This window comes from Miscanthus floridulus, chromosome 5 (genome assembly GCF_019320115.1).
Source record: "Miscanthus floridulus cultivar M001 chromosome 5, ASM1932011v1, whole genome shotgun sequence".
NCBI classification, from domain to species: domain Eukaryota; kingdom Viridiplantae; phylum Streptophyta; class Magnoliopsida; order Poales; family Poaceae; genus Miscanthus; species Miscanthus floridulus.
In genome coordinates, this window is record NC_089584.1 from 111032933 (window position 1) to 111045874 (window position 12942).

The following is a 12942-nucleotide window of genomic DNA, read 5'->3' on the forward strand; positions in this document are numbered from 1 at the left end:
TCTCGGTGGGACGGGCACGGACGACCTGAATGAAGTTTGCAGTGATTGGGTCCGCCCGCGCCTGCACACGCGCCATACGAATTGATCGGCGACTCGGCGTACGAACTACGCTGCGCGCGCATTGCAATTTGCAAGGGGCAGTCTACCGTATCGAAACGTAACGTTGCGGTGACGGGAACGGAACAACAAGCAGGAGCATGCCGCGCGGAAAGTTTGCATGCAGTTGCAACATAACAGATGCACCGCGAAGGGAAGCACAAGCACATCCCGCCTGATCTCATACACACGACCACGTCGTCGAGCGAGGTCATCATGAGATATCTATCTCTCTCTGTCTATCTATCCCAAATAGTGTGCATATCGCAAGTTTTATTTAATTTGTAAAAAATACGTATAATATTTGTATCTCAAGTAAATTTATTAAAAACTATATTTAAAGATCTTTCCAATGATATTAATTATATACTATAAATATTAATATTTTTTAATATATATTTAGTCCAAGCTGTTTCTCGGAAAGCAAAAGCAATAGATATTTAGGGGCGGATGGAGTAAACGTTGTCTAGTAGTACAACTTTACTTTATTATTGAAATAGTACTGTTTTTAACTTGGACTCTATGATCAACTTTACGTACTCAGAGCATCTCCAAGAGCCTTTCTAAATCTCACTCTCTAAATCATTATTTAAAGAGTCATTTGCATAAAAATCGCTTTCTGTATCTTTTCATTCTCCAACAGTTCTTCTATATTTTATACGCACTTTGGAGAGCCATTCTCGTCTTCTATTTTTATCTAGCGAAAAATCCAGAATAGAAGATGGCTATATTTGGATAACCATTTAGACAAGTTGTTCGAGGCTAATTTTTCACTAAAATCTCTATTCCTAGCATTTAGGAAGGATATGGAGAGTCTTTCCAAGAGTTTTTCTAAATCTTGCTCTATAAATCATCATTTGGAGAGTCATTTCTATAAAAATCGCTTTTTATATATCTTTTCACTCTCCAACAGCTTTTCTATATCTCGTGCGCACTCTATAGAGTCGTTCCCGTCTTCTATTTTTAGCTAACGAAAAATCCGGAGTAGAAGATGGCTATATTTGTATAACTATTTAGACAAGCTGTTGGAGGGTAAATTTTCACCAAAATCTCTATTTCTAGCATTTAGAAAGAATTTAGAGAATCTCTTGGAGTTGGTCTAATGGATTGAAACTATTTTGAAAAGTCATTTGCTAAAATAGTTTCTAGAAGAGAGAGATGAAAGACAGCTCCATATATACAGCACCCATCCTAATGTGAGATCGAGTTTTGAGGAGCTTCACTTAAGGAGCACATGGACTAAAAGCAAGTAACTTTCCTGGAGAAAGATTCATGTGTACCTTTTAAATGAACTAATTACTAGATTACTAGTTGGGTTGACAACTAAAAAATATTTTTGGAGATGTATAATAGGATATACGGTGAAGTTACTCTAGTTGATGCAGCCTGTAGGGCACGTTGGTAGAGTCCCACTCTAACTCATTTATTCTTTGATTAAGTAATTCTAACTGATTCTAGTGGGAGAGCAGGATGGGGGAGCACATGAGAATTGATTCTGAAATGATTCCGATAAAAAATAGATAGGAAGCAATGAGGAACAGGTTTTGTACTCTCATCTTCCAGTTCCAGTATAAATGAAGAAGTAATTCTTAATTATCTGCTTTCTACTATAATCTATGTGAGATTTTATGGTTTCGTTAAAGAGGAGTGATTCTCACAATAAATCTGCTCCAAGAAACGCCAAATGGCCCGTACCATACACCGATACAAGCATCTACAAATATCAGCAGTGTTATGCTAACTGAGATCAACCATATGCTCTAGCCTGATGAGGCATCCTTTGCAGAATTTCAGCAAACTTTCGCCGCACCACTGAGGAGGGAAGCCATTCCGGTACTTATTCTTGAGATGTGCCGGCATCATGGTCTGGTGACGGACGTCGAGTAGGCCAAACGGTCCTAATGCTTTACCCTTGTTGTACACCGTCGCCAATTCTAATGTCGTATCGTCCTTCGGCTGCTAGGCTCTAACTTATCGACATTCTTGGTTGGTCCTGAACGCTAACGTTTTGCCAGCAGGATGTGGAACAGCCGAAACTTGTCACTTTCCCGTTCTCTTAATGAAAAAAGAGGCTACGGCATGCTCGCCAAAAAAAAAACATATGCTCTCTTTTGGAGGTAGTGACAGAGCCAGTTCTTTTTCTTCTATAATATTTAGAAAAAATAAAACATATCGTAGTCTATGCATAGACTCCCCTCAGAATTGGGTACACGTTTTGTTTTTAACAAGAGATTTGCATCGCAGATATCACATTCAGCATAAACCTTATATTGCACATAAGATGAAAATGTATCAAGGAAACCATATAAAATGGACTGATGCTCTCATATCTACACATCACGTAAGAGAGAATTATTTGGAGTCATCCTTGATCTCATTAGCATTGTTTTCACTACCTTTAGGATGATAAGACAACTCTTCCTTTGAGTATACCATCGGCATTGGAAAATTTGCCCCGACTTGGCCAGTCATTTGCACAATTCAGTTTGCTTATAAAGCAAACTGCCAACAAGGCATGGGATCGATGCTTAACCTTTCTGTGTGAGCATCCATGTTCATGGAAGATCCAGGTGCCTCTTGTATCCACTGTTTACTGGCTCTGAGGTAGCATCTGGTCATCAGGCATCTGCAATTCCAATTGAGATGACAACTGCTGCCGTCTGAATTAGTGTTTGCTGAATTGAAATTCAATGCCAGGTTGTACAGTTTCATTTTTGCTAGATGTTAGAATCTCAATTCTATCCTTGAAAGTAATAACTGGTTCTTCACTCGAACCAAAGCCATTGGATCACCTTCTTCTGAAACTTGAACAGCATAAAGCTTCTCCATCCAATCCATGATGGTTACATTTGAAGTTTTCGGAACACAAAACACATCTGCTGCCTTAAAGCTAGAGGGAGGACAACTCTTAGTTACCAGCACCTGAGGCAACTTCATCATTCACAACAGCTGAATTATCATCAGGAATCTTTGCTGTTTCCAGTTCTGTCTTTTCTGAAGACCCTTCAGGTAGGCTAATGAATGCCGGATGCATCTCTGTACATATATCAAAAATAGATGCAGCTTCTGGTTTGTTTGTGTTTGTCTCATCTTCAGAATTTGAGGAAGAGGTACGATATAAATTTTCTTCCAGTGAGGACCCCTGATCTTGTAGATTATTTCTGCTCATGGGATCAGTTGCTCCATCATCAATGATATGTTCCTTGTCATCATCATCAGAAATTAACACGCCATCAAGGCACTCCGTATGTACTGTTTCAACATCTGGTTCCCGAGGAGATCCTTGAGATTCAACTCCACTACTAGACCCGAGCAGAGTATCCCTCCTTACAACATTAAACAAAATACCATTTTCAATCTTTTCAGGCTGCAACAAGTCACCTTCAGAAACCACGATACTTGTTGAAGGGCCAAATGTCGATCTAGGGGTAATGGTATCATGGATATCTAAAGCTGAATTGTCCAAGCTCCTATCGATTGCTTCTCTACTCACTGCATGAGCTGCCAAGGTACCAGCATTTGGTGTCACAAGATCAGTTATGTCTTCCCTTGATGGAATTGTTCTGAATTCTGTGTCGATCTCAAGATTCTGAACAAAGCTGATGAATTTATTGGCTGAGGCTGTCCTCATAAGAGGGCCACCACTTCTTGTCCAAGAGTGTAAATCAATACTCTCAGATTCACTGTCACTGCTCTCGTGTGCACTTCTCTGAAGATACTGGTTTCTGGTAGATGTTCCAGCAACTCCTCCAGGTCCTTGAGGAGATGTAAGCATTTCTTCTTCAAGAGAACCAGTTGAATTTTCTCTTGCTATGAGATTCCAGGATGGAATCCTCCTAGATGGGCAGAACCTGATTGCTGGACCATATCCTTGCGATGCGGATGCTCTTTCTGCACTCCTCTTTAGCCTACGCAAGTGGTTCAGGAGGGCAACACATTCATCCAGTGCAAGCTCAATAGCACAATTTGCCCTGATGGCTGATAGCTTTTCCCAAGTGCATCTCCTACCTTGATTCGCAGCCTTCTGAAGCTCAGCATAAGACGGGTTCTGTATCATCTTGGAATACTGATGATAGTGGGAAATAAATCATGTGTAAGTTTACTGATTACCGTGTCGATAGCTGACATTTGCTTGAATAATGTGAAAAGAACATTTGCATGAAAGGAGAGAGAATAGGAAACATTGCAGACCTGCGCAAGAGTGGCTGGCATAACAACTGTAACATCGCCTTCCCAATCTTGAGCAAATAATTTAGCTAATCCTCCTAGAGGAAATCCAAGTTCCAGAACTTGATTACACCTATGTTTAACTTCCATCTCAGCAAGTTCAGCGAGCTAAATACAAGAAATAATAAACACGTATTAGTACATCATAACATGCCTGCAGATGATACTTTGGCAAAATGAACTATCTGGCCAGAGTATCCATCTATTATTTGCAGCAAATAATTCTAGCAGTGTAGTGGGACGTTATGCTACTTAGGCATCAACATGCTACCATTCCTGGTATGTCGGAAGGCATGTCATATGACAACTGTAGGTAAAAGAAGAAATATCTTTATGTTTTACATGGATTGGAAGCATGTCCAATAAAAAGTATATCTGCATTGTAAGAGGAAATAAGACAAACTCAATAAAAAGAATACAACAAGGAGAAACTATTTGACATACCTTGGCAGCTAAGCTGCCTCCATAAGCCCTAACGATTTCCTTTAGTCTCAACAGCGGAGCTATGTGAGGATTGGCTTGGCTTACTATGAAATGATTCACATTGAATAGTTCCTTCAATTGCTTCATGGGTAAATCGCTTTCTAAGCTCCCATCTCTCCAGCGGCGGGTTGGAGCAACAGTTCGTTCCTCTATGCCTAATAAGAATGGAGCATGGAAAGGAATGGTTTGACCAAATCTATCTTTTGCCATCAATTCTTGGGCCTCAAAAAGTCCAGGAAAAGCACAGGAAGCTGTTACTGCACTCCAGATAAGAACATGAGGTGATGTTAAATAGTTTAGGCATCGAGGCGGCTCATGCTTTCTTGGAGAACACACGGTGACAACAAGAATCCGACCAGTCATGTCATAAGCTTCTTGAAATGTCAAATTGCTGGTAAGGTTTCTCAAAAGCACCTGCAAGTGCCTTATATCATGAACAGCGCCTTGTGTCAAAATTCTTTTAACCACAGGAAAGATTCCACCCATCTGGTCAAAAAATTTCAGGGAATGCCACTCTTCAAAAAAGCTCTCCAGCTCAGGCCATGATCTTGTTGCTACTATAGAACACATTATCGAGCCAACACTTGATCCTGAAATTATCCTTGGCAAAAGTTTATGTTCTACCAAGGTTTTAACAACACCCACATGAAAGGATCCCAATGAAGCACCTCCACTTAGCAGCAAGGCTGTTCTACCAAAGGCATGTCTTGTCTCATGCATAAATGCGAGTTTCTCTTCAAGAGGCAACTCATCTGAATCAGAATCACAGACCATTTTCAGTTGAGTAGATACTTCCTCAATGTATTCCTTTATGAGTCTAGGCACCTGGCGAGCAAGAACATTACAATAAAATAAATTAATGACCAACATAGTGCTACACTAGTGTTACAAGCTCTAACACCTGCACACTGGAACAAAAGAAACTATAAAGTGCAAACACAACAACCTGACAAAAAGATGTGCCAAAGATGCAATATGTTCATAATGCAATTGTCATTGTCACTTATAGAAATCGTAGGCTAAATGTTTTGCAGATCTTAATTTATAATATGTGATTGCCTTTTGTAACTCAAAAGGAACAGGATAGACAACTACTAATACGTGTTCTACTTTTCAATCCTATTCCATATGAATGAAGAGCAGAATCTTGCCTAGTCAAGTCCAGATATGTACAGATGGGAATTGTTCATCCCCAAATTAGAGTCACGAGTTTATTCTCATATGCTAAAGCGAGTGGTCCAATATTGAAACTACATAAAATTAGCTAAGATTGACACACCGCTTCCTCCTAGTTAAAACATATAGTCTCTCTCAGAGCAATCATCAGATGGCGTCGAAATTTCGTTCGATCGACGCGATGGCAGAGCATTACGTACCTGCAGCCTCCCCTTGTGCAGTTCAGGGTTGCACATATTGCCGAGGTTCCTGAGCAGGTCCGCGCGCATGCAGAAGACGATGTCCCTGAGCGATCCCTCCTGGCGCCGGTGCCTGAGCTCGCGGAGCTTATTGCGGACGAGCTCCTCGTCGTAGAGGTCGGCGTCGCTGGCGCGGCGCGGGGGGGCCTCGCGCTCCAGCATCCGTGCCGCGTGCGCCCACTCCTCGTAGGTGAGCGCGGCGCGCATCATGTTCCGCCAGAACTTGCGGCGGTAGGCGGACTGCACCCTCGCCCGCAGCCCCGCCCTGCCGCGGCGGCCCCGCAGCAGGAGCGCGACGGCGCAGACGGCGAGCAGGATCCCGCGCGTGTTGTCGCGCGGGTGCAGCCACGCCGCCGCGACGGGCAGCGCGGCGCGCAGCGCCGCGGCCAGGCGGTGCCACAGGCGCGCCGCGGAGCCGCAGAGCAGCACCCGGAGCGCGACGGCGCGGCCCAGCGCCGTGGACGGGCCGATGGCGAACGCCCCCACCGGCGCCTCGCTGGCGATGTCATCCATTTGGGTGGTGGCGCAGCGCAGCGCAGAGGGTCACCCGCTCACGGCGGCCGCGGGCGTCTTGGATGGCTGTATCGGTTCGGATCAGAGCTAGAGCTGGAAGGTCGGAGAAGGCGAGTGTTGCTTGACTTACAGCTATCTACGCACGAGGGCATGGGCGCATGGCGTATTGGCGTGTTGAATTGGAGTTTGGCAAGTCGGGAGGAGGCGGCAGCGAGATGGGGGATCACAATTCACAAGAGGACGACGAGGAGTCGTGGGCGTGTCACGCATGGGGACAAGCGCCGGCGTCCGAGTCAGGAAAACGGGCGAGGAGATAAGGGAGGAGGTAGCGCAACGTAACCAACAACTACCCGTCCCGCGGGCAAGCACGGCAGATGGGTGGTGCCGTCCGCCGCGCGGAGCTGCGCAGATCCCCAGCGAAAGTACGTTAGCGATTGGGATGGGCGCGGCCTCGAGGTCGGCCGCCGTAGGCGGTTGGTTTGGTTGCCTCCTCGCCGCTGAGGGAGACGGTGACGATGTGGAGGTGGAAGAATGGGGAAAACGGCTGGGTGACGCGCGCAGATCTGGGAAACTGTACAAGGGGACACGTGCCCTGGGCCTGGACGGTGGCTCGTACGAGTTCGTGAGCTGACTTTTGGGGAAGACGCAGAAGCGTCTTGTTTACCGTCCCATTAATAATCAAGGTATCACATGATCAAAAAATAATCAAGGTATCACGATAGACTCGTACAAAAGTCTGATACTAGAACCAGTGTCAGTCGGAGTTTTATCCTCATTCGTATTAAATAATTTGCCAGATAGGGTTTTTTTTTTATGATGTGGCATTATATTTAAGAAGAGAAAAAAGAAATGAAAAAAGGGAACGTATCTAGTACAAATCAACCATCCGTGCAACCTTGGAAACTACGAATCAGGGTCATAAGATGCTAATCCAATGGATATGGTTAGAGGTGGGATTATTTTGCGCTTAAGCCCCCACCAGCCGGCCACTTTTCCAATACCCCTTGCCCACACCCCCCCCCCTCGCGTCCGTTTCTGGTTCCGTGTCCGGCCGCCGCCGTCCATCGCCGCCTGTGCGCCCCTGGCGCGCCGGCGGCCTGGTGAGCTCGCCGCCGCCCCTTCGCCCGCGTGCTCGCCGCCACCGCCCGTGGTCTGCCGCCGCCCGTGGCCCTCCGCCCCGCCACCGCAAAAACAGGCAGGCTGCCCCCATCGATTCGACCTCCATCTTTGCTCTTCTTCACGGTGGGCAAGGTATGTTACCTTGAGTAAATGCAATGATATTTATGCAAATGCAGTGATGAAATAAATTGCACTGAACTCCATGTCCATGTTGTATAATGCACTGAAACACTGAAAATTGGCAGCAATGGGCTCAATGATTCACGAAAAGGAACTCACTGTTGGCACCAGGCCAGGGGCGCACGGGCGGAATCGCCTGGCGGCGGAACGTCACGAAAAGGAATCGCTTGGCGACGGGACTCGCGATGGCGGCAATCGGGCGGAATCGCATGGCGGCGGGACTCGCGATGGACAGGGGCGATGGACTCACGGGGACCAGGCGCGATGGACGACGGACTCGGCGGGACTCGCGATGGCGCCGGGCGGCGGCCGGACACGGAACCAAAAACGGACGAGAGGGGGCAGGGGTATTGGAAAAGTGGCCGGCTGGTGGGGGCTTAAGCGTAAAATAATCCCACCTCTAACCCTGTCCATTAGATTAGCATCATGTGGCCCTGATTTGTAGTTTCCAAGGTTGCATGGGATGGTTGGTTTGCACTAGATACGTTCCCTAAAAAAAATAAAACTCTCATGGCACAATTACCAACTCGCAATGAGTCATGTAATTAAGTACTTATGAAACTATAGAATGAAACTATGCATTGAGAGTGATTGTTTCATTCAAGTTTTATTACATTTTATTTGATATGGCATTTTTATAAACAATGCTATGAAACTCTCCACGGGGACTGACCTAACTTCAAATAGTAATATTTTCGGTACCGCAGAGCGCAAACATAGCAATTACTAGTTATTTGCATTTTTACTAGTTTTTTTTGGCACAAGACCACTTGCGAATTTATTTCACAAGCCGTTTAGTAGATTGCCATAGCCTCCAGGGATCATAGAAAGGGCAGCATGCTCATGGTAAAACTTGACCATCGTTTAGTCGATTGCCATAGCCTCCAGGGATCATAGGAAGGCCTAGCATGCTCACGGTGAAACTTGACCACCATGTACGGGAACGCAAAACTCGAATAACGTAGTGACATATCTCAACTCAATTTGGTTGTCTGTATGCTGACAACATGTACGAGCAATACTATGGGTCCTTTTGAGGTGGCTCCTGTACCAGCTTCACATACGACTTCGGTATCAAAGTGGGCAAAGTCACAGCCAAATGAGATCCCTTGTGCGGAGAGATGGAGCCGCTTTAGCGTCCGGAGCTGGAGCGCCAAAAACTAGCTCTGTATGTAGGACTTCGGCTAAGACGGCGGAGCACCTCGCAAGGAGCACATCCTATATGGCAACGGTATATTGCTTCATTCATGGTTTAGTGAGAAATCATTTCAAACACGATGTCCATCGATTATATCTTACAATTTCTTTTTCCAGCTATTCTCATCCATATTATTGAGTTACAGCGCTAGTAGAGGCACTGATGATGATCAGGGCGCTAGAGGACCACGTTCATCCGGTGAAGAATCTTCGCCAAGACTGCCATGGAAGAAAACCACCTGCGGAAGAAAAAAAAAACAGTCAACTTTTGTCACATTTTCCACATGATGCCATCGGGGGGCGAGGTCTTCTGAATTCGTTATCCCAAAGCTAAAGTGACACTGAAGCATATTACTTACCACACCCTTGGCATCGAACATAATAATCTTTCTTCATTACAAGACCAGAGCCTCCACAGACTTCGCATTTCTTTTGTGCGATCTGAACAATCAGGAAAGAAACGATCATGAATAAAGGATAGTAACGTGATCAAATGCAATTGATGGAACTGACAGAAATTCAGTTAGCAAAGACGGTCACGAAATCATCTAAAAAATGAGGATTAAGTCCACTTTTGGTCCCTCAACTATTGTGTTCGTCTAATTTTGACCCTCAACTACAAAACCGTCTAATGCTAGTACCACAACTGTCAAAACCGTTCACTTTTAGCACCTGGGCGCGGGTGAGGCTGTTTTGTCCAACATGGAGCGGTTTGACATTGGGGCCACGCAGTGACATGTGGGGCCCATGCGCCATCGACTCAACCCTACCTCTCCATCCTCACGACCACTCCCCCGACGCGTCCTCTCTCAGCGCGCGGCGGGGCGGGCGCAACTCCCTCGCCCGGCCATACTAACGATGACGCAGAGGAGGAAGAAGACGCTCGCCACGTAGACCGGTAGCCGCCCGCCCTTGCGCAGCGACGTCATGGCGTGCTTCGCGCCGAACGCGTCGGCCCCGGCTCCTGCGCCCACGCCCGCGAGCGACGACTTGCGCCGCCCCGCCAAGCTCATGGTGCCCGCGGCTCGCTCGCTACCCAGCGCTGCCCTCATCCTACTCCTCTCTCGATCTCCCCGTGCGTCGGGCTGTGTTTTCGCTTGGACCGATCGAACGCGTGTCGCGACCGCGATCAGAAAGCGGGGGAGGCCGGAGGATCGTCCGCACTAGCGAGGTAGCCGCGCGCGTGGGTCTTTATGGATTGGCTGGAGAACCTGGCCGGGGAGTCAGCACCGGGGGCTGCGGATTTGGTGAGGGGATGCCATCTCCTGATGGTTCCCACACCCTTCTCTTCTCCCCTGGCCACCAGGCGTTGAACGGGCAAGTGCAAGCAACAGATATTAATTGGATGGAAAATTCGTCAAGCTCAAGCCGCCGCCATCCAATTACTCATACTCACTGGTGCCTAAGGTCCCTATATTGCCCTCGGACGAAACTGCAACGAGAATCATCCACCAGGGCACTCGGACGAAGCGTTGCCGTCACCGCCATCCGCCATGAACACCGAACTGAGCTCGGCCATGGCTTCCTCTTCTTCCTTGCTTCCTCTTCCATATTCTTAATGTTTTGGTTCCTCCCTAATGTCATGGCCTTGCCCGTGAAACGGTTTCACCGGCGGACCTTCATAGCAACAGGAACGGCACCGTTGCCGCGGTGCACCGGCGCCACCACTGCTGCGCACGTGGCCGGACTTCCCCGAGCCATCTCCGCCCTAACCAACTCCGCAGTGGTATCTGTGGTGAGCTCCTGTTCCTTTTCCACCGTCCCGTTAAATCTCTACCTTTGCCGGTGCGTCGGAACACGTGCGCCGCCACCGGCGAACCCGTGCCTACGCGGGTAGACATGCCCCTGCACGCCGCAGCCCTAACCACAGGGCCGTCGTGGTCCTGCGTGGCCGCGCGGAACCTTGTGCTGGCCATGCGCCGCTCGCGGCCGGACCTCGCCGCCGCCGAGCCTCCTCCCGGCCGGGATTGGCCACGGCCGGCCACCCACACGCGCGTGCATAGCCCTGGTCAAACCCGTCGGCCCCCACGTGGCGGTCAATGCCAGCGAGGCATGGTCAAAACCGCTCCACGTAGGACAAAACAGCTTTGCCCGCGCCCAGGTGCTAAAAGTGAACGGTTTTGACAGTTATGGTATCACCAATAGACGGTTTTGTAGTTGAGGGTTAAAATTAGACGAACTCTATAGTTGAGGGGTCAAAAGTGGACTTAATCAAAAAAAAAAAAAAGACCTGTCAACAAATTTCGGCTGACAATGGCTATGCATCTTAGGGTAAAAAAGAATTAGAGTCCAAATGGATATATAAGTATACTCAAGAAAGGCATTTTCTGTCTCTTGGTCTTGGTCCCTAAGGACAATTCCTTCAGCTCCAGGGCAAACTTAGGGTGTGTTTAGTTCGTGAAATGAAAAAAAATTTAGTGTCACATCGATGTGTCGGAAGGATGTCGGGAGGGGTTTTTTGGTACTAATAAAAAAACAAATTACAGATCCTTGGATACTAATAAAAAAATAAATTACAGAACCCATCAGGAAACTGCGAGATGAATCTAATGATACTAATTAATCGGTCATTAGCACATGTGGGTTACTGTAGCACTTAAGGCTTTTTATGGACTAATTAGGCTTAAAAGATTCGTCTCGCGATTTTGCCGAGAACTGTGCAATTAGTTTTTTTCGTTTATATTTAGTACTACATACATGTACCGTAAGATTCGATGTGACACTTTAGGGTGAAAATTTTTGGAAACTAAACATGGCCTTGCTTAGAAAAAAAAAAACAGTACGGTAAAGAGCGAGAAGCAACAGGCCTAGCACTCACGATTCTTTTGCCGAACTCGACCCCTGCAACGACGAAAGGCGTCACTCCAGCTGCACGAGCGATAAGCAAGAGCCGACGCTGTCAGACAATTGAACTCGTGGAACTGACAATATGCAATTCACTCGAGCGCGGAAACAGGTAGACGGGCCGCCCACCTACAGCGCCGACGACAATCTGCCAGGTGACCTGTGCGGGCGGGAGCGGGGAATCAGCGGCCGCGGAGGCGGCGGCCGCAACGGAAGCCCCGTCAACTGCGCAAACGCTGGTGGCGCCGCCTCGGCCAGCGGGAGCTCGCCTGCCGAGGCTGCCGCTCGGGAAGAGGCCGCCGCGGCCGGTGCCGACCAGGCCCGGCAGTGGGCCGCGACCCGGCAAGTGCGCGGGGTAAGCGCGCGCCTGCATCGCTGCGTTCTTTGCTCGCGACTGCTCCGATACTAGTATGGTTTGTGCAAGACGGAGGGCCGTGAACGTCCACTCGTACTTGATTTCCGTTGTGCGTGTGCCGATGCGCGAGGGACCCAAGCACTGCCACGCGACGCACGCACGTCCACAATAAATTCCAATGAACCTGTCGCCAATTTGGCGGTTGCAACTTTTCTTTTGTCTGTCTTCCTTTTTCCTGGCTTCCAAGTTCCAACCGTTCACTTCCCAACAACACTGCTTGTCTGCTTCCTTTCCTTCTGCTTCCATAGTTCCATGGCCGGGTAGCAACATGTGCATTTTTTTATATCGGCCACGTTTCTGGGAGCACGCCAAAACGATTTTCCTGATGGTTTACTGCATCGATGATCAACATGTGCATTTTTTTATATCGGCCAGATTATCACGTTTCTGGGAGCACGCCGGCCAAGACGATTTTCCAGGAAATTCACAAGTTGCTTTGTTGCAAATAGCAAT

General features: G+C 47.7%; 2 protein-coding genes across 2 annotated transcripts; both read right to left on the reverse strand.

Moving 5' to 3' along the window:
- Positions 1 to 2268: 2268 nt before the first annotated feature.
- Positions 2269 to 7378, reverse strand: LOC136450474 (triacylglycerol lipase SDP1-like). The gene is made up of 4 exons (XM_066450923.1): positions 6183 to 7378; positions 4768 to 5631; positions 4288 to 4431; positions 2269 to 4162 (listed from the first exon to the last, which is right to left on the reverse strand). The coding sequence occupies exons 1-4, from the start codon at positions 6732 to 6734 to the stop codon at positions 3005 to 3007; spliced, it is 2718 nt and encodes a 905-aa protein (XP_066307020.1). The 5' UTR covers positions 6735 to 7378; the 3' UTR covers positions 2269 to 3004.
- Positions 7379 to 9260: 1882 nt separating this feature from the next.
- Positions 9261 to 12503, reverse strand: LOC136453030 (uncharacterized). The gene is made up of 4 exons (XM_066453607.1): positions 12204 to 12503; positions 12049 to 12098; positions 9590 to 9671; positions 9261 to 9469 (listed from the first exon to the last, which is right to left on the reverse strand). The coding sequence occupies exons 1-4, from the start codon at positions 12445 to 12447 to the stop codon at positions 9423 to 9425; spliced, it is 423 nt and encodes a 140-aa protein (XP_066309704.1). The 5' UTR covers positions 12448 to 12503; the 3' UTR covers positions 9261 to 9422.
- Positions 12504 to 12942: the final 439 nt, after the last annotated feature.